Source organism: Natrix helvetica (assembly GCF_964273705.1).
Source record: "Natrix helvetica genome assembly, chromosome: 2".
In the NCBI taxonomy this organism is placed as follows: domain Eukaryota; kingdom Metazoa; phylum Chordata; class Lepidosauria; order Squamata; family Natricidae; genus Natrix; species Natrix helvetica.
Window position 1 is genome coordinate 273985459 of NC_138552.1, and position 20423 is coordinate 274005881.

Below are 20423 nucleotides of genomic sequence, written 5' to 3' on the forward strand. Positions count from 1 at the left end.
ATTGCTATTGGCAGCCCGCTTAGGTGTCTCCAATTATGGGGAAATTACACATGCTTTTCCAGGAATTTCTGTCCTTTTCTTTCTGCTTTCCTGTCTTCTGGTTGCTTTCTATTGCAGTCACTTATCTAAAAAAAAAAAAAACTTTCTACCCTGCCTTCCAGTAATGTAGAAGTCAGGATGTTGTTTGTTTTTCCTCATTAAATATAGGCTACAAAGTCTCATTGTCCCACAGTAGGTTATTACGAGTTCAAAATACACCTTGGCAACTGAGGGCACAAAAACGGGTCTCTGTGGCATATAGTTCCCTAGTTCTCTGATAATAACCTTGTACATCAGCAATGGGTGTGCAATTAAGGCAGGATTCTGGACTAGTAATCCAGGGTCTGCTTAGTTAAATCAGATTATTAAATCCAGAATCTAATTTTATCTATAGTGTATGGCACCAGTGCTGAGAGAGAAGAGGCATTTCCCTTTGCATTCTGAGAGTTAATGTCCACATGTGTGCTGTACATTAAAATAACTGCAAGCAAAAGAGAAAGAATCTATAGCCTTCCAGATTTTTCTGAATTACTAGTAGCCTAACCTGCATGGCCGATGATGAAGAATTCTAGTTGTAATTCAACAGCATCTGCAGGACCACATCCCTCAACTCTAAATATCTCTCTAGAAATTTGAATGACATGTGCAGGGATGAAGATTTCTGGAAATGCAGCAGCAAAGAGGTTGCAATTTTGGGTTTTTTAAGACTAGTGAACCATACCATGATGGCTAGGAAGTGAAGAACCATATCTTTGAGATGCGACACTCCGTCCTTTGATCCATCAGACATACTGTTGGCCCCACACAGAGAAGCTGCTGTGTGAAACAGGCGTGCCAGCTTTCTTTTAACCAGTGTGTATAAAGGGGGGGGGGGAGAGATGCTATCAGACTTTCAATGAAATTCTCCCTTGATCCTTTGCCAAAGCTGGCAGCAGGTGTGAGCTCACCTTTGGTCTATCAGACAACAGATGCAACAGCGCAGATGGGCGTTCTTTCCTCAGAAGAACAGGCATTACATTAGCCATAAGCCCTTCCCTTGACCAACTGAATAAGGGTTTACGCCAGTTGACAGAGCAACCTCCTCCATTAGGTGGCCATTTTTGTTGTTTAATTGCCCTTTATCATCCGGTTACAAAGGTTTTCTTAAAGTAATGTCACATTACTTGAAGTTGACTGATCAATTGCTCCCTTTATTATTATTTTTTTAAGCTCAGTTTTGTGATTGGAACATTCTACCCCAATTCCCATCTCAGCCATTAGACAGGGCTCTTTTTAAGTAGACCATACCCTTTGGAAACAACCAAATGGTATTGGAGATGGAGCAACTTCCCAATAAAGCATTCTATCTTCCTCTCTCTGGCAAGATTCTAAGCAATTCCTCCATTTGACATCCACAATGGTAACAGCTCTGGCCCTGTGGAGAAACTTGCCAGTTCACAAGCATTGTAGAACTGAAAACAGGACCAAAAGGTGGAAAAGGGTGTATCCTTATTCTGCATGCTTCCTAAATCAGACACTAAATGACTTGGAATGCTGGTGAACATTGCATTGATTCAGAAAGGCTCTCTTACGCTTTTTATGGAACAATCATCCATTGAAATTCCAAAAGGAAATTCTTGTGAATGAAAGTAAATTATTTTTCTTGCACTTATATGCATCTATGTTGTATTTATAAATGTTTGTGTGATTCAAGATCGCATGAACAAAGCTTCAGGGCATTTTGAATTCAAAGGAAACACCTCTCTGTGTTTATGGAGCAACTGTAATCTTGCAAGAATAATCCTTTCCTTGCTGCCAGCTTTCTATTCTAAACAGGAATGGTTCCTTCTTTCAGTCCTGTTTGCTTTCCTTGGAGTTTTTGACATTAATTATGAAGGTATCTTTAAAAATGGGACTTGCTAAATGAAAGCTAAGATTTAAACCTAGACAAACAATCTAGAGGCAGTGTCTTTGTAAGTGACTAATTCATACCCAATTTTAGCTGGGACCTTTGCTAGATAATCTTTAACTGAACTAAGAAGCAAACTGATTAGTGGTACAATGAAAGAAGAAAAGTCCCATGCATTCCTGGAAACCTTCTACCATATTAACAAATAATGCAGCAATATTTTTGTAGTGGTGGCAGCTACTAAAAGATACTCAAGGGTAACTGTATGTAGAGCACAGGGCATCTTTCTTTTAAACCTCTTGATCAAATACCTGATTGTGCACTGCAGAGCACCTTGTAATCTGTGCTCATTGGGTGTATTGAGTCGACAGATCCTCAGAATTCCCAACAAACATGATAACTGAGCTGTAATGCAAGCTTATCTGGATAGATTGTGAATCATGATAGATTATGAGTTAAAGAGGCCATTCAGAAGATACTTTAACATTTCTCTTAAGCTTGTGTCCAAAAAAATGGAAGAATGGCTAAGCTCAATGATAATGAAAAAGTGTAAATGTTTGTCTGAAACCGGTTTTGTGTTTTATTGTAGTACTTTACCCTGTATCTTAGTTGCACATCAAGTGTTGATCTGCCGTCCTTCCTCAATAATGCAGGGTCCATCTTCTGTATTACAATATAAGCCAATTACATTATACCACCATCATTATACGATCATTATATCACAAAAAAGACGTTGAGACTGGGAAACATGTAGGGAAGAGCAACAGAAATGATAAAAGGTTTGGAGGCTAAATGGTATGGCAAGCAGCTGAGGGAGCTAGAAATGTCTAGCCAATTGAAGAGAAGGATTAGGGGGACATGATAGCTGTCTTCCAGTACTTGAGGGGCTGTCACAAAGAAGAGAGGATTGACTTATTCTCTAGGACACCAGAGGGCAAAACAAGAAGCAATAGGTGGAACCTTATCAAAGAGATTCAATCTAGAAGAAAGGGGGAATTTTCTGGCAGTGAGAGCAATTAATCAATGGAATAGCTTGCCTCCAGGGTTGTGGGTACTCAATCACTGGAGGTTTTCAAGAACAGACTGGACAATCATTTGGGATGGTGTAAGGCTCCTGCTTTGAGCAGAGAATTGGACTAGAAGACCTCTGAGGTCCCTTCAAGCCCTGTGATTTAATCATTGTCCTTATGATACATCAGTAGTAACTTTCCCTTCCTTTCTCTTCACAGTTCCACCCCCTGTCTTTGTGTAATACCAGCGAGGATGAACATACTGTTCCAGGATTTGTCTCCATTGTCAAACTGGAAAGGCCTGAGCGGGATCTCCGGCCATGCCTGTCATTGGCCAATAAGGTATATCTGCTGAGAACAGACTTCATAAATTCCTTCAGAAAGCTTTTTGATCAGCTCCTTGGTTGATCAGATTGAAAATTAAGTTCCTGAGTATCTATATATTCAAAATAGGTAAGGCCCAAACTAAATGGGCAGAGCTACAGCCTCTCATACACTCTAGTTTCTCTTCCTTGCACTCTCTTCCACTGAAAAAGATGAAGCATGAACAAGACTTTTCAGAAATTATCATTCCAGATCATTTCAATTGAGCTGGTATTGCTGGGCCTCCTCTTTCCATTAGCAAAGGGGGAGGAGAGCCTTTGGGAACTGGTATTTTAAAGATTCCATACGTACAATAAATGGGTGCATGTGTCAGATTTCCATGTGTCTGTCTGGCTTTCTGTCACCTACTTGCCTATCCATCCATCAATCCATCTGCCAGAAATGCATTTACCTTATTTTAACTTAATGTAAAGAAAGGGAATTTGGTATATAGAGGTTAAAGCATCACACTAGAAACCGGGAGATTATGAGTTCTAGTCCTGCCTGGGCACGAAGCCAGCTTGGTGATCTTGGGCTAGTCTCTTTCTCTTAGCTCTAGAAAGGAGGCGGTGGAAAACCACTTCTGAAAAATCTTGCCACGAACACAAACTTGCAGTTTGCAGGGACTTTTCCTGACAGTTTCCAAAAAACTGAACACAATTGAACAGATTTTTTTTTTAAAAAAAAACATGTTATTGTTAAATTTGGTTGTGGAAATGTGATTTTATCTCAGTTGTTGCTCCCCCAAAATACTCAGCATGATGCAAGGGAATGCTGGATTTCCTAAAGAGGGGAGGGAATACTGATCATCCTGTGTCTTGAACTCAGCTTCGAATTGCTGCCTGACTTCCAACGGAACAAATGGGACTCTTTGATAGTCATCTCTGTTGACCATGATTCCATATACAATTTCTGCTATATTGTTTAGACTCCATGTTCGGGAGATGAGCAAATTTGCACAATGCTCCTTGCTTTGAAAATGAGAGCCACGTTTCCTTTAGTGAATTCATCTCTCAGACCAGTGGTGAAATTCAGCAGGTTCTGACAGGTTCTGGAGAACTGGTAGTGGAAATTTTGAGTAGTTCGGAGAACCGGCAAATACCACCTCTGGCTGGCCTCAGAGTGGGGTGGGGATGGAGATTTTGCAGTATCCGTCCCCTGCCATGCCCACCAAGCCACGCCCATAGAACCGGTAGTAAAACAAATTGAATTTCACCACTGTCTCAGACCCAAAAATCTTGAAAAGCTTTGTAGCATCTGAGGTGCTAAAAGGCCCAGTATAATTTTTAAGAGACAGGGCCACTGCTGAACATTTAAGGTTTCTATCCTTTTGTCTTTTACATTCTATTAGGATACATTCATGTAGGAATTCATCCCAAATGTACATGCACACACATGTGCAAACCACGGGATGAAATGCTGGAAAGGTTTAAAGGAAATGTAACCAGTCTCCCAGTTTGAGAGCGCCTTTACAGCAAAACTTAAGCTCTCTCCCTTCCCAACCTCCCAGGCAATCCTGGAGCCTGAGATCTGCAGTGCCTTTGATCTTACAGCTGAGAAGTTGTGCTGCTAACCTCTGACCTCCCTGTTCAAGGCAGGCTTGGCAATTGCGAAGCCAGCCTGCTGGAGCAATTCTGGCGGATACCTGCTCACACACGCTTTCCAAGGACGCTGAGATCAAAGGCAGCTGCTGAGAGTGTTCCAGCCTCTGCACTTTGCTCATCAGACTTCCTCTTTTCCTTCCTTCCAAAAAGAGGCAGGTGTTAACCATTTCCATGCCAGAATTGTCCACAACTGTGATTCTTCAGTGCCAGAGGTGCTAGGAACTGTACAGAAATAGCCAGTGGCAAGTACTTCCCCCTCAACCCTCAAAGGGACTCATAGCCTACTCCAGTGTTTCTCAGTTTTGCAACTTTTAAGAGAGAGGGACTCCAACTTCTAGAATTCCCTAGCCATCAGGAATTCTGCGAGTTGAAGTCCAGGCCTCTTAAAATTCCCAAGGATGAGGCATACCAATGTACTCCAAAGGCCTGACTGTGCCCTTCCAATCCCAGGTTCTCAAGCAGTGGTGAAATTCAATTTTTTTTTAACTACTGGTTCTGTGGGCGTGGCTTGGTGGGCATGGCAAGGGAAGGACACTGCAAAATCTCCACCACCACCCGACTCTGGGGCCAGCCAGAGGGGGTATTTGCCAGTTCTCCCAACTACTCAAAATTTCCACTACGGTTCTCCAGAACTTGTCAAAACCTGATGAATTTCACCCCTGGCCTCAAGCCTTTGGAGAGGGCACTTCTAATTTTCCTGCTTAATTTGGAGAGATCCTAACCGAGCAGTGCTAGGCTAAATGATCTCATCCAGGTGGAGGATTTGGTTTCTTACCCCTAAGAATGATCAATGGAGACTCTATCTTCCAAGGCAACATACTCCAGAGTATCACATTCTGAGGGAAAGAAGACTCTTGCTAGTAGTTTTCCTTTTTTGGACGGGTGGGGGGAAGGACCCAATTGCTTCAGTGGAGCAAACATGGGCAGTAATAGTTAGTCCAAAGTTATACTCCAAAAGTACAGCAGGGTTGTGTAGGGGGTGGGTGGGGGGGGGCTGAACTTGATCTTGCCCTTTGAGTAGTGTGCTGGTGTTTGCGCTCTACAACAAGGACTAGTATAGCAATGGCATTGAAGTTAATTTAAATACATCTTAATTAGAGTTAGTTAGTTAGATTTCATACTATACATTTAGGGTTAGCATTGTCTGCTTCAAAAATAATTTGGCAGAAGTGCTTCAGATCTTATGCAAGGGCAGCTCTTCTCTGCTGTTCATTAAAGCTCACGCATTTCTTTTCAAGGCCTGAGCCTGAAATAAAGTGCCACTGCTCTGAGAGTTTCATTAGACACACGTTGCTTTAATGATTTGACTCCTTAAAACGTCAGCATCTTTCAGAAAACCTGAAGAAAATTAGATACGCTTTAATGAGTAGCAGAAAAGTGCTGTGTGTTTATGTGAGGTGTGAATCTCTTCCTCTGAATCATTTTTAAAGCATACGCAGCTCAAATATTTATCATATAATTTAATGATAAATTTTTGGAGGAACAGCATACAAAGCCTCAGAAGGTTATATGTAGTCTGGGGATCATAAAGTTCTGATAACATGTTCAGATCAATTCTAGGAACTTGTTCTAAGTTTTCTTAAATTGCATGAACAATAGATCAGTTACAGATCTAATAGTACAGCTACTCCTGAACTTACAACAGTTCATTTAGTGACCAAAGTTACAACAGCACTGAAAAAAGTGACTTAGGATCATTTTTCACACTTATGAACTGTTGCAGCAGCCCCATAATCACGTGATCAAAATCCAAACACGTGGTAACTGACTCATATAGATGATGGTTGCAGCGTCCTGGGGCCGCGTAATCACCTTTTGCGACTTTCTGACAAGCAAAATCAACGAGGAAGCCCGATTCACTTAACAAACACGTTACTAGCTTAACAACGGCGGTGGTTTACTTGACAGAGGTGGCAAGGAAGATCACATAATAGGGCCCAATTATCGTCGTAAGTCAAGGACTACCTGTAATCCTCATGTTTAATCCTCATGTATATTACAGAGGCAAAGCATATAAACAAGCCAAGAAATGGATTGCAGTTGCAGATAGGACTGTAGCCGAGGCCTTGGCATTTGCTTTTGGCATTGGCAAGTAACATACAAATGTCACCAGAAGGTCTAGGGGTGTGATGGGGAACTTATGGCACGCAGAGCCCTCTCTGTGGGCACCAACGTCATCACCCTAGATCAGCCAGCTGGTTGTCATCTTTCCGGTGCTCTGGTGCAGGTGCTTTCCAGTATGGGCACCCTATGCCTAAAAGGTTCGCCATCACTTCTCTAGGGTTAGAATGTTCAGTCCCTGTTTTCCTAAATTTTGGGAACTGGATTTATTAAAATAACAATGAGCTTATTGGATTCTTAAGGCACCTTTCTGATGATTTCCTGTTTTTGCAAAGCAAATGTTGCTCTCCTGTGATTTGGTGGTTGACCATTGCATAATGGTCTTGTGGAATTTGGGACCACAGATGGGGGCTGGGGGGCGTTAGTGTCCCAAAGGTTACCCACTTCCTAGTGTGATGTAAGGAACCAGGTGGTCGCAAAGATCAAGGGCAGCAGAGACCGTTTTGCTCCCCCAGTTGTCAAGTGACCAATCTCTGGATTCTGAGCAACATTGAAAGGGATTTTTGGAGGCATGATTTTGAATGCGACACAGCTTTTATACCAACTTGAGAAATGTCACCTTCCACAGGAACAGGTTGCAAAATCATCAAAGGTACATTTTTCTGGCATTGCATCAATCCTGATAGCCAGTCAGTTTCTGAGACTAGGGTGAGGAAGGAGGGAAAGATATTGCAATCTTGACTCCAGTGGATATGTAAGAAGTTGCTCTTGCAGTGCTTGTGTCTAATTATAAATGAGAGTGGGTGGGCTGGATTTACAGAGAAGGGAAAGAGGAAATAAAAAGAGGCAAGAAGTCACTACTGGCTTAGCTTAGTTAAGGAGAGGCCCACTCTGCCAGCATTTCATGACAAAAGGGCTGACCTCCTATGCCTGTGATGGCGAACCTATGGCACGCATGCCAGAAGTGGCACACAGAGCAATCTCTGTTGGCATGCCTGTCATCGCCCCAGGTCAGATCTCCGTGGCGTTTCTGTTGTGAGCTGCTGTTTCTCTGCAAACGATGAAACAGAAGCTCACAAAAGAAAAAGATCTTACCTCTTGTTGCGTTGCCAGTGTTGGGATGCCCCGCCTCCCGCCAGCCAGCTGGTCTTCGGGTCTCTGCTGCGCATGCATGTGCCTGTCCGCTCATGCGTGCGCACACTTTTAAGTTTGGGCACTCGGTAGAGAAAAGGTTCGCCATCACTCTCCTATGCTTTGGCCTTACTGCCCAAACCCACCCATCCCATCATCAGGGCAGTCTTAAACTTCTCTGTCTCTGTACTCGGGGAAAGAGAAAAAGGAGAGTCATTGTACGTCCTTTAAGGCAGACATTCCCTGTTTAGACCATCCACTTGACTTAAATACAGGCAGTCCTCAACTTACAAGAGTTCATTTAGGGACCGTTACGGCGGCTTTGAAAAAAAGTGATTTAGGACCATTTTTCACAGTTGCGGCCTTCGTAGCATCCCCGTGATCCTGTGATCAAAATTCAGATGCTTGGGCAACGGGTTCACCCTTATGACCGTTGCTGTGTCTCGAGGTCGTGTGGTCACTTTCTGCAACCTTTTGACAAAGCAAGGTCAATGGGGAAGCAAAATTCACTTAACAACCGGGTTACTGACTAACTTAACGACTGCAGTGATCCACTTAGCGACTGTGGCAGGAACAGTCGTGAAACGGGCCAAAGCTCACTTAACAAACGCCTCACTTAAGCAACAGAGATTGTGGGCTCAATTGTGGTCGTACATCAAGGATTACCTGCAGGCAGGCGCTCGTAATGCACTTGGAGAGTATGCCAGTCCCCTTTCTATTCCGAGCATACATGAACCCTGCCTGCTTCATTGAAGTCTGTGGCCATAAACGGAGTGCCCTGATGATGGCATTGCTTTCCCCATGGATACGTTAATTGTAGAACATGCCAGGGCTCAGCTTTAGATCTTGAGAGTGATAAGGAAACGGAGTGCTTTCAAGTGTCTGCCTGTGTCCTTTGCTCACCTCTACCTATCAGATCTTAAAGGACAGGTGAGGTCTTCTGAGGGACTTAATTCCCAAATTCCTGTTTCAGGGAGAGGCTGAGCCTGGCAGTGCCCACTGCCCCTTTGTTTGCCTTTTTCATGTGCCTGCCTGAAGGCTGCCCGCACTGAAGCTCAAAGCTCAGAACTGGCGAAAAGCTCCTGCTGAATGGCTCATACAGCCCCGGGCTTTGGTGAGGCAGGGCTGCGGTTCACATCCTAGTCTTTGAAGCAGAGCCAGCGGGTGGCTTTGGGGCCTGCTGGGCCTGGCGGGGATCCAGTGCCAATAGGATGTGGGGGAGGGAAGCAGGTGAGCCAGCTAGCTAGGGCGGAAGGGGTGGGGAAGGGGAATTTAAGGTAGACCAGGGAGAAGTGGGAGCAGGCGGGTGCATTGCGGCGCTTGGGTGGCAGGGCTGCTTTCAGTGTGGGGCAGGAACAGAGGAGAGCTTTGTTTCTCCAAGTAGGGCAGGGCTGGGCTGGGCTGGAGAGGAGGGGAATAGAAAGTCAAAAGTCCTAGATGGCTCCTGAGCTTTTCCAAAGAGAAGTAAGATCACACCTTGCCGACCCAGAGTGGGGCCTTGCCTTTTGTTGGCGGCTGCGGCATTGTCGTCTTTTCAGCTGAGACCAGCTCAAGTCAGCATCTATGTGCGCATGACGGTTGCATGCACATGCGCACGCGCACACACGTCACAAATTACTTTTTTTTTTGGATCACTCTTGAATTTGGATGCAATTCTCGGCTTTGCAATAGATGTAAAAGGCGGGAAAGGGGCTATCCTTTCAGAGCCACAGGCCTTTCCTCCCTGCGGAGGAAAGCCTAAGAACGACTTTAATGGGAGATGCCAAGGATTGAACCAAAAAGCAGGTCTCAATGTGCCAGTGTTGTGGCCCATCCCTAGTCCTAATTATAGTCTGGACTTACTCTGAAAGCAAGGCTGACTCATTTTGACATTTGCATCTCATGATATTGCTCCACTGCTTGTGACCACTGATTTATGTGGTTTCTATATTTTAATATATTGGCACGTTTCTATTTTTAAGCTGAATAAAAGCTGTTTTAAAGTTGTACAACTGCTTAGAAAAATATAGTATGACAGTTGATAGAGGCCTGTTTTTTTTTTTAATACCGGAGTAGCAAGAGCACTATAGCAAAAGCACTTAGATTTATATACCGCTTTACAGTACTTTACCGACTTCTCTAAGCGGTTTACAGAGTCAGCATGTTGCCCCCAACAATCTGGGTCCTCATTTTACCCACCTCGGAAGGATGGAAGGCTGAGTCAACCTTGAGCCTGGTGAGATTCAATCTGTTTCTGTTTATTTGGATTTATATGCCGCCCTTCTCCAAAAGGACTCAGGGCGCTGTACAGCATTAAAAAAACACACATCCCAAAGTTAAAAAAAATTATATACATATCCAAAAAAAACAACCAATCTGCCAAACTGCTGGCAGCCGGTGATCAGCAGAAGTAGCCTGCAGTACTGCACTCTAACCACTGCACCACCGCGGCTCATTGTGGCTCATCGGAGTAACGGATCACTCTGCTTCTCTGCTTCTTCAAGCAGAGAGCATCGACTATAAAGATTCAGATCAGATATTATAAGGAGTGGGCTACCCCAGTCTAATTCCATTATGAGTGCCTGTGAGCATGGCGGGGGTGGGCGGGCAGTGCATTGCTTTGGCCTGTAGGGGGCACAATCTACAGGGAACATCTTCCAGGCTCAGGGAAGAAGATGGCTGCTTCTAATTGTTCTAAATATCTGAACAAATGGGCTGAGCTGGCAATACAATTTATGGATCCCAAGACATTTAGAACTCCCCAATTTCATTGTGACTCCATACAGGTCGTCCTCAACTTACAACAGTTCATTTAACAACTGTTCAAAGTCACTGAAAATGGTGATTGGTGACCATTTTTCACACTCACGACCATTGCAGCATCCCCATGGTGACCTCATTTATATTCGGATGCTTGACAACTGACTCACATTTATGACGGTTGCAGTGTCCCCAGGGTCATGTGATTGCTTTTTGCAACCACCTGACAAACAACGTCAATGGGGAAGCCAGATTCGCCTGACACCCGGGTGACTAACGTATCAACTGCGGTGATTCGGTTAACAAATGGGACAAGAAATTCGTAAAATTGGGCAAAACTCCCTTAACAGATATCTCACTTAGCAACGTAGATTTTGGGCTCAATTGTGGTCGTAAGTTGAGGACTACCTGTAGTACAAAATCACACACTCCTTTTGGGCCATTTCTTCCTTTTCAATTGTGATATTATACAGCTCTAAATCTAGACAGCCTCCTTTTCCCAAACTGGGATTGTATTCTGTAAACGTAGATGTAAATAAATAAATGCATTGTTTAGGTGTAAAGAATCCATTTTTTTATGAAGCTTTCCCCTTATAAAGACACAGGTAACTCAGTACACACTAGGCCAGGGGTGTCCAAACTTGGGAACTTTAAGACTTGTGGACTTCAACTCCCAGAATTCCCCAGCCAGCCATGCTGGTGAGGAATTCTGGGAGTTGAAGTCCACAAGTCTTAAAGTTCCCAAGTTTGGACACCCCTGCACTAGGCCTTCTTTTCCCACAGACGGGGAACCACAGCAATCTAGTCGTGCCAAAGGTGCTTTTTCAAGAGGCAACTGGATTTTCTGGGTTTTCTTTGAAGACATTTCACTTCTCATCCAAGAAGCTTCTTCAGCTCTGACTGGATGGTGGGGAATGGAAGGATTTATACTCCTTGAAGACAGCTGGTCCTTTGCATTCTTTTAGAGAGTAGTTAAGGTCACCTGGAGGTTTATCTGTGTCATCAGGGTAACCTGAGTGGTGTAACTCGGTGTGGAGCCTTCTTGAAACTGTTGAAAGGATTGTGTTGTAGACTGGAGATAAATGATGCCGTATCCTTACCGCTATGTTGAGAGAGAGCTGTTCAGTTTTGACATAGATGGCCTCTTTGACCCCTCTTTCAAACCAGCAGTCCTCTCTGTCCAAAATGGGAACTTTGTTGTCTTTAAAAGAGTAGCCTTTGTCTTTTAAATGCACCTGGACTGCTGAATCTAGTCCTGATGGGTTTGTTCTCCTTTGTTGTGCCGTACTTTTATGAAGTGGTTGTTTTGTTTAACTGGCTGACCAACCGCACTCAACGTGTAGTCCTCAATGGAACTGCATCTACATGGAGGGAGGGATGCAGTGGAGTACCCCAAGGCTCTGTTTTGGGCCCAGTACTCTTCAACATCTTCATCAATGATTTGGATGAAGGAATAAATGGGGAACTTATCAAATTTGCAGATGACACCAAGCTGGCAGGAATAGCCAACACTCCAGAAGACAGGCTAAAGATACAGAAGGATCTTGACAAACTTGAACATTGGGCACTATCTAATAAAATGAAATTCAATGGTGAAAAGAGTAAGGTTCTACATTTAGGCAACAAAAACGAAATGCACAGGTACAGTATAGGTGGTACCTTGCTCAACAGTAGTAACTGAAAGGGATCTTGGAGTCCTAGTGGACAACCATTTAAATATGAGCCAGCAGTGTGCAGCAGCTGCCAAAAAAGCCAACACAGTTCTAGGCTGCATCAACAGAGGGATAGAATCAAGATCATGTGAAATGTTAATATCACTTTATAATGCCTTGGTAAGGCCACACTTGGAATACTGCATCCAGTTTTGGTTACCACGATGTAGAAAAGATGTGGAAACTCTAGAAAGAATGCAGAGAAGAGCAACAAAGATGATTAGGGGACTGGAGGCTAAAACATATGAAGAACGGTTGCAGGAACTGGGTATGTCTAGTTTAATAGAAAGAAGGACTAGGGGAGACATGATAGCAGTGTTCCAATATCTCAGGGGTTGCCATAAAGAAGAGGGAGTCAAACTATTTTCCAAGGCACCTGAGGGTAGAACAAGAAGCAATGGGTGGAAACTAATCAAGGAGAGAAGCAATTTAGAACTGAGGAGAAATTTCCTGACAGTTAGAACAATTAATCAGTGGAACAGCTTGCCTCCAGAAGTTGTGAATGCCCCAACATTGGAAGCCTTTAAGAAGATGTTGGATAGCTATTTGTCTGAAACAGTATAGGGTTTCCTGCCTAGGCAGGGGGTTGGAATAGAAGACCTCCAAGGTCCCTTCCAACTCTGCTATTCTATTGTATTGTATTGTATAGTTTCCCCAATGTACAGATCTTCACATGGCTCACTGCATTGTACTGCATATACCACGTTGCTCAGTTTGTGTCTGGGTATTATATCCTTGGGGTGGAGAAGCTTCTGCCTTAGGGTATTTGGGGGTTTGAAGTGTGCACCATCCAGTCAGAGCTGAAGAAGCTTCTTGGATGAGAAACAAAATGTCTTCAAAGATAAACCAGGAAGTCCGGTTCCCTCTTGAAAAAGCACCTTTGAGACAACCACGACCTGGATGACTGAGAATCTCCATGGATGTGCAATCTAGTCGTTGAGGAGGATAACAAAGAATGAGAGGGATTATGTGGTCACGATGATGCTGTTATTCACATATATTATCTTGAATTCTTTCCTCTCTTTGCAGGCAAAACTGGCCGGGGAGAGGGGAGCTCGGGCTGTTCTTTTTGACATTACAGATGACCAGAATGCTGCTGACCAGGTAAGGAGATTCTGAAGAAAAGGGGAAATGTTCCTTTCTTGTTTTAACAGATTTGCTTTCAAAAAAAAATGAGAGGGCCAGCGCTTCCTTCTCTCATTCCCCTTTTATTAATTTGCCAGTTAGAGGACCTGACAAAAGCAATGACCTTCAGATGGGCCATCATGAATTGGGACAGTTGATAAGTAGAGGGGCAATCAGAAATCCCAGGATCTCATTTGAGCTGACTATGCATAGCCTGCTTCTCTTGCATCTTCATCCCTGGTAGCCCTGTTTCCTCAGACTGTATTCCCCTGTTGTGTTTTTCTTCCAGAGGAAATTGTCAGGTCCATTTCTTTTCCTACATGCGAAGCGTGTTGGTCACCAGCATAGAAATGGATATGAGAAGAGGGCAACTAAGCTTCTGGGGGAGAAAGACAGCACTGTTCATATTCCCTTATTTCGGCTTTTAGATGACTGACTCCCTTTCCTCCTGTGTCAGGTGACCTGTAAAAACAAAAATATTGTAGCTGCCCTTTCATGTGATATACAGAGTTTCCTATCTGGACCAGGTAGCCTCATATTTCCTAATGTTAGGCATGGCATTCTGCCATAATGAAACATGGAAAAGTGGAGCTAAGCAATGCTTGAGTATTTTTTAAGTGAAAATGGATGTGACCCAAGTACTCTTTGGAATCTAATTCCATCACACCACATCCACAAATATTGTTTCATTTTATTTCACCACTAACATTGAATACTAGGAAAGCAGTATTCAAGGATTTCTTTTGGTACCTCTTTGATGGTGTAGATTTCAATGCGTCTTCTAATCTCGGAGCTAAAAATGACCTAATTGTTGATAAGCAAGGACATTTTGCAATCCTGTTCAAAAAAAGTAATAGCCTGTCTTTACAGTGAAGCTAATCAGATTTAATTATTTATCAAATTTATAAGGGCACTGGGTGTGGCATACAGCAATAATACGGCTTCTGATTGCTTTTTCCGACTCTCTAAGGACCTATTCTCTGCTTGGAGTAAAACATGGCACAAACATGTAATGGTAATATCTTTTTATTGTCCCCATTACATTGTCTTCATCTCATCTCTGGCCCATGAAAGAGAATGCCTTAAGTCATAGAATCATAGTGTTTAAGGGTTGGAAGAGATTTTTGAAATGATATGGTCCAACTCCTTCCCCTGTCTTGTAGCTTGGAAGACTGAATATTTGCACCAGCAAATACAATCTTAAATCCACATATTTTGTGATGATACTTGCTTTTGTTCTTGTCTCCCTAATTCATACTGGGTTAACAAGATAGAAACTTCCACTAAGAATGATTGCAATAGTCGGTATGGCCCAAAAAAACATCCATGCTTTAGAATTAATATGTGCAGGAAAACGGAAAGCTTTATCTTTAGCTTTGTATTCAGTCTTGCTCTTTATAGCAAGACTGAATACAGATGGTTAAGGTTAAGGTTTATTGAATTTATAGACCGCCCCCTCTCCCCGTAGGGACTTGGGGCGGTGTACAGACCGTTCATGTTCAAGACAACAAAACATAACATAAGACATCAAACAAAACAACGCACACATACGGTCTGTGTATAAAACCCAAAACCAATTTAAATAATTAAAACAATTTTAAAACCCGTTTAAAACCCCAATTTAAAATTTAAAAAGCCATCCAGGAAGGTTAGTAATAGATGTTCCCTGTAAATACAATTACGATTACAATTAGGCCAGGCCGGCTAATCGAAACAGGTGGGTCTTGAGTTTCTTGCGGAAGGAGCGGAGATCCGAGGTGGTTCTAATATCGGGGGGGAGGTCGTTCCAGAGGGTTGGGCCCATCACAGAGAAGGCCCTATTCCTAGGCACCGCCCGCCCGCACTGTTTAGCGGAAGGTACCCGGAGGAGACCCTCTCTGTGAGATAAGGAGTGCCTTGTGGCAATGGGGTGGGTGGGTGAAATATGCTTATTTCTTCATCTTTATTGTGCCTGCAGATTACTGACCAGCAACCCTGTTTTAAGTGATTTGATCCCTTTTGGATAAGGTGGAGTTGGGGATCCTTTGCAGGTTCATTGTAAGAATTACATTCAGCATCTGATGGATAAAGTTGCTTGAATCTGCTTGAAGTTGTCCTGCTTTCAGTTGTGCTGTCCAGTTATCGGGCCTGAGTTTGATCCAATTACTTCCAAAGAAATGGACAGGGTCCCTGGAATGCCACCTGTATGTTAGATCCATGGTCCCTCCTGGCTGGTTAAAGCCTCCTAAGAGGTTGACATGTAATGTGCTCAAGCGATGGTCAATATCTCCTTGTCAGAGGCAATGGTTCCACCTGCTTTAAAAGAGGTAGTAGTCTGCTCCTCGTTAAGAGAGCGTCACTGTACCCAGCTGTACTGGACAATCTTCATCAAATCTTTAAACATTACAGACGAAGGTTTGTTTATTCATTTAAAATATTTATGTACCAGCAGCTGCCTAACTTCTTACAAACTCTGGCCAACTTCCAATCAAGGTTGTTGAGGAGGTAGTAGAGATACGGCGTCAAATGTCTTTGGAGGAAGTGGATTTAGAGGAACTGAACTCATTTAAGTTGGGGTTCAAGCTATATATATAGCACTGAGATGGAATTGATCATGTTTGCAGCTGGCCTCTGGAAGGCTTGGGACGGGGGGTAATGTGTCCACATTGGCCCTTCTTGATCTTTCAGTAGCTTTTAATACCATCAGTTGTGATACCCCAGGAGGTAGGAGGCCCTGTAATAATGATTCTGCTTCCCCCAATCCCAGTTGGGGTTGGTAGGAGGGAAAGGTCCAGGCCTAGGTCACCTGCCTTTCAGCTGCCACAGGGCTTGACTCGCTCCCTGGACCTATTTCATGTCTATCTATATGAAAGCACTGCATATGGTTTGACATAGGGTGGAGTTTCATCAGTAGGCTGATGCCACTCAGTTGTGCCATCTGTGCCTCAGGCTGTCCAAGTGGTGCTGTTGAAGCGCTTGCATTTTCCCAATGCCTGGAGGCTACGTAGGTCTGGATGGGGAAGAACCAGCTCTCATTTCCACCTTGACAACCCTGAGCGGCTGTGTGTTCTAGAGCTCCCCATACTTGGCAGTTTTCCACTGCTAACTCTGAATGGGGTTACATTTCCCCAATCAGAGTTGATTTGCAATCTCGGGGCCTTCACGGTCTTGCAGCTTAGACCTAAGGAGCAGATGGCACCTATGGCCAGGAGGGCTTTCACACAAAAAGTTCTTGTGCACCACTTGCACACAGTGGTGGGATTCAAATAATTTAACCACCGGTTCTCTGCCCTAATGATTTCTTCCAACAACCAGTTCACCAAACTGCTCAGAAAGTTAACAACTGGCTCTCCCGAAGTGGTGCGAACTGACTGAATCCCACCGCTGGTTGCACCCATTCCTGGATTGGAGGCGCTTCTCATTGTCATATTAATCACTCTCACACATGGACTGTTGCGACACATTCTTTGGACTCTCACACTGTCTTCAGAAGTATTTAGAAGCACCAGTTGGCCCAGAATGGCAGCGGCACGTGCAGAATTGCATGCACCATGATACTCCCACACAAGGCATAGCTATGTGCTCTGCAGTGACTCCAGCAGGATTTCGGTTGCACTTCAACAGGCTAGTTATCTCTTTTAATGTGATGCATGGCATGGGGCCAGAGTAATTGAGAGACCACCTCTCGCCAACTGGTTTTACCTGACCCACTAAATCTAGTAGAATGGGCATGTTCCTGGTCCCCTCAGTGAGGTCATTTCACCTGTTGGATCCTAGGAAGCATGTCTTCTCTGTCATGGTTCCTGCCATATGGAATGTCTTTGCCCCTAAATATGGATGACCCCTAACCTTACTAACTCTTCCTTCAGGCATTCGGGCCAGGCTGTTAGTTCTGAAGCTCCAGTGTCGATGTATAGGATGGCTATCCTAAGATATTAATGAGGAAACGTTGACCTGGGGTGTGGGTGTGTTTGTTACAACTGTTGATATTTTGCATTTTATGTTTGCTGCCGAGAGTTTCATCGGCTAGATGGGTGGCCTTATAAATTCATTAAACAAACTCAGTGTATCACTAGCTAAACCAGAAAGGAGTACCGTTTGGATTTGAAGGCAGCTTGATGGTCTCACCTGGTGATTAGATTGCCTCCTTATCACTAAACTGTCTGCTAAGCAAACAGCTTTCTGGGCAATACCATATGACTCAATGTGATTTTAAGATAGCCTTCTTCCCAGTAGAGATGAGACTTGAATCCAATCTTTGCTGAAACATGCTAAGAAAATGATTTCCAGGTTTCTCCCAAAAGCCAAGTGAGTGTTTTGTAGAATGGTCCAGAGAGCTTGATTTATATTCCATCTGTCCACAGTTGAGGAAGCCTCAAGAGCTGAGTCATCCTGTTGTTCTGATCTGGGGCCACAATGCTGAACTTCTCATGAGAGTGGTGAACAATAACCGTGAAGCCCATGTGAAGATTGAGGTGAAGGAAATGCCAGCTTGGGTAAATACGTTCTTTCTTCCCTGGATCCTTATTGAAAACCTGAAGTCATTATCACAGTAATGTTGATTGCGTACCTATACTTTAACTAGCCACAGTTTTCTCCATTTTATCATAGACAATTTACAGCAATTAGCCATGGTTCTAGCTCTGCTGCGTTTTTGTCTCCTCTTTAGCCTAGGACAAGGGTGTTCACCTCAAGGCCCGTGGGCTGCATCTGGCCCGTGGGGTGCTTAGATCTGGCCCACAGGACTGCCCTGGAAACCGTGAAGGACCGCCCCACGTTGCCTCTGTGCAGCCCTCTTGAGCTCCGTTTGTGGCCACGATGGCCTCCTGCAGCCATTTGCCAGCAAAAACAGAGCTTGGGGAGGCCGTGTGTGGCCCACCCAGGCTCCTTTTTCACTGGCAGACAGCTACAGGAGGCCATCTTGGCCAAAATTGGATCCTGTTGTGGCCAAAAAATGGAGCCTCGAGTGATGTCAAGCTGGTACCCCAACCCTGGCCATTCTTACCTCTGGCTCCCTGAGGTCAAACACAACCCTGATACGGCCCTCAATGAAATTGAGTTTGACACCCCCGGCCTAGGACAACATTTCTCAAATTAATTCCCCTTTCAGAGGTGTTTGACTATAACACCAATCCCTCTCCAGCCAACTTAGATGTAAGGAACTGCTGACTGGAGAAATATAACTAAGGCATATTTGTGATATTAATGGTGCTGATTTTCATATTTTTCTATTCATCATTTCTTCATGCCTTGGTTAAATTTAGTGCACTCAAGGAGGTTTCTGTTCATTTTATTTACCTACTATCTTCCTTTACCTGTACCTTGATTATTCCCAACTTAAGCTATTTTTTTGTTTTCACATCAAAGTCCTCAAAAGATGCCACTAATCCTATCATGGTGCAGATTTGCCTTGTGAAAGAGTTTGATCCATTCTTCCTCCTTTTTTTCCTGTTGCTTTCAGCTATTATTTTGGTTCTTTGGCCAATGGTCCTGGATTTTCCTCAAACCACTTCTTGAATGCCTTTATTCTCTGCTTTGACTATTTACCTTTGAAGCAAAACAGCAATATAAATGACTTTGTTTCTTGTTCTTTTTCTTGGAAATGTCAGTTAGGTTTGTTTTTAATCAGTTTATTGCCAGATCCGCACATCTCAGTGTTTTTTGTAATATATCACAGAAGTGAGTACACCTCCTCACATTTTGTAAATATTTAAGGATATCTTGCCAGCAGTTTAGACATTAATGGCTGTGTATTGTGTTATTTTGAGGGAATAGCACATTTACACTGTTATACAAGCTGTATACTCACTACTCTACATTGTAGCCAAATGTCATTTCATTAGTGTTGTCACATGAAAGGATATCCTTAAATATTTACAAAATATGAGGGGTGTACTCACTTCTGTGATATACGTGTAGGTAGCCATCAAAGTAAGATCATAGTTGAGCCCAGAATTTATGTTTCTAAGTGAGAAATATGTTAAATATGAGTTTTGTCCCATTTTACTTCTTTTCTTGCCACACAAGTGAATGACTGTATTTGTTAAATGAGTAACACGGTTGTTAAGTGAATCTGGCTTCCCCATTGAGTTTTCTTGTCAGAATGTTGCAAAAGATGATCACGCGATGCAACCGTCATAAATATGAACCAGTTGCCAAGCATCCAAACATAAATGGGGAGGCTGCAACGGTCACAAGTATGACAGATGGTCATAAGTCACGTTTTCAGTGCTGTTGTAACTTCAAGCAGGCACTGAACGAACTGTTGTAAGTCGAGGACTACCTGTATTATCTTCATACATTTTTTTCAGTCCAAGTTGTGGTGATTTTTTTCTTGCTGTTGTATCAGCAATGAAAGAGCACAAAATTGTTCTTTTGTTTAATTCCTCTTAATTTTTCTTAGCACTTTTAGGTGAGCTAGAGCACTAAAACCTCGATTCCTTCACTTTATGTAATAATTGCATTTCTCAGTCTGGCTCAATAACTTACTTGTTGCAGGCTTGTTGCAATCATCTTTTTGCCTCATGTCCTGTTCTTTGTATTTGTTGTCTTAGATGTCTTTCATCTTAGACGCCTATCAGTCTAGCTCTCAAGCTACTTATTCTGGAGAACCACTCAGTCCTATCTTAATAGTCTTTTCTTTGTTAATGTGTGAGCTTTTATTGCATTCTTGTTTAGCTATAATATTATCAGATTTTTCCCCCTGTAGTAAATCTGTTGATTGGAAGTAGGATTTGTTCTTAATAGCTTTCATTCCTATTTCCTTATTTGT

At 43.3% G+C, this 20423-nt stretch overlaps 1 protein-coding gene across 1 annotated transcript in view; it reads left to right on the forward strand.

Moving 5' to 3' along the window:
• Positions 1-20423, forward strand: part of RNF43 (ring finger protein 43) — a 53992-nt gene that overhangs the window by 17649 nt on the left and 15920 nt on the right. The window contains exons 3-5 of the mRNA XM_081944339.1: positions 3157-3279; positions 13577-13651; positions 18016-18147. Of these exons, the coding sequence (XP_081800465.1) occupies positions 3157-3279; positions 13577-13651; positions 18016-18147 (330 nt within the window). The remainder of the gene's footprint in view (positions 1-3156; positions 3280-13576; positions 13652-18015; positions 18148-20423) is intronic.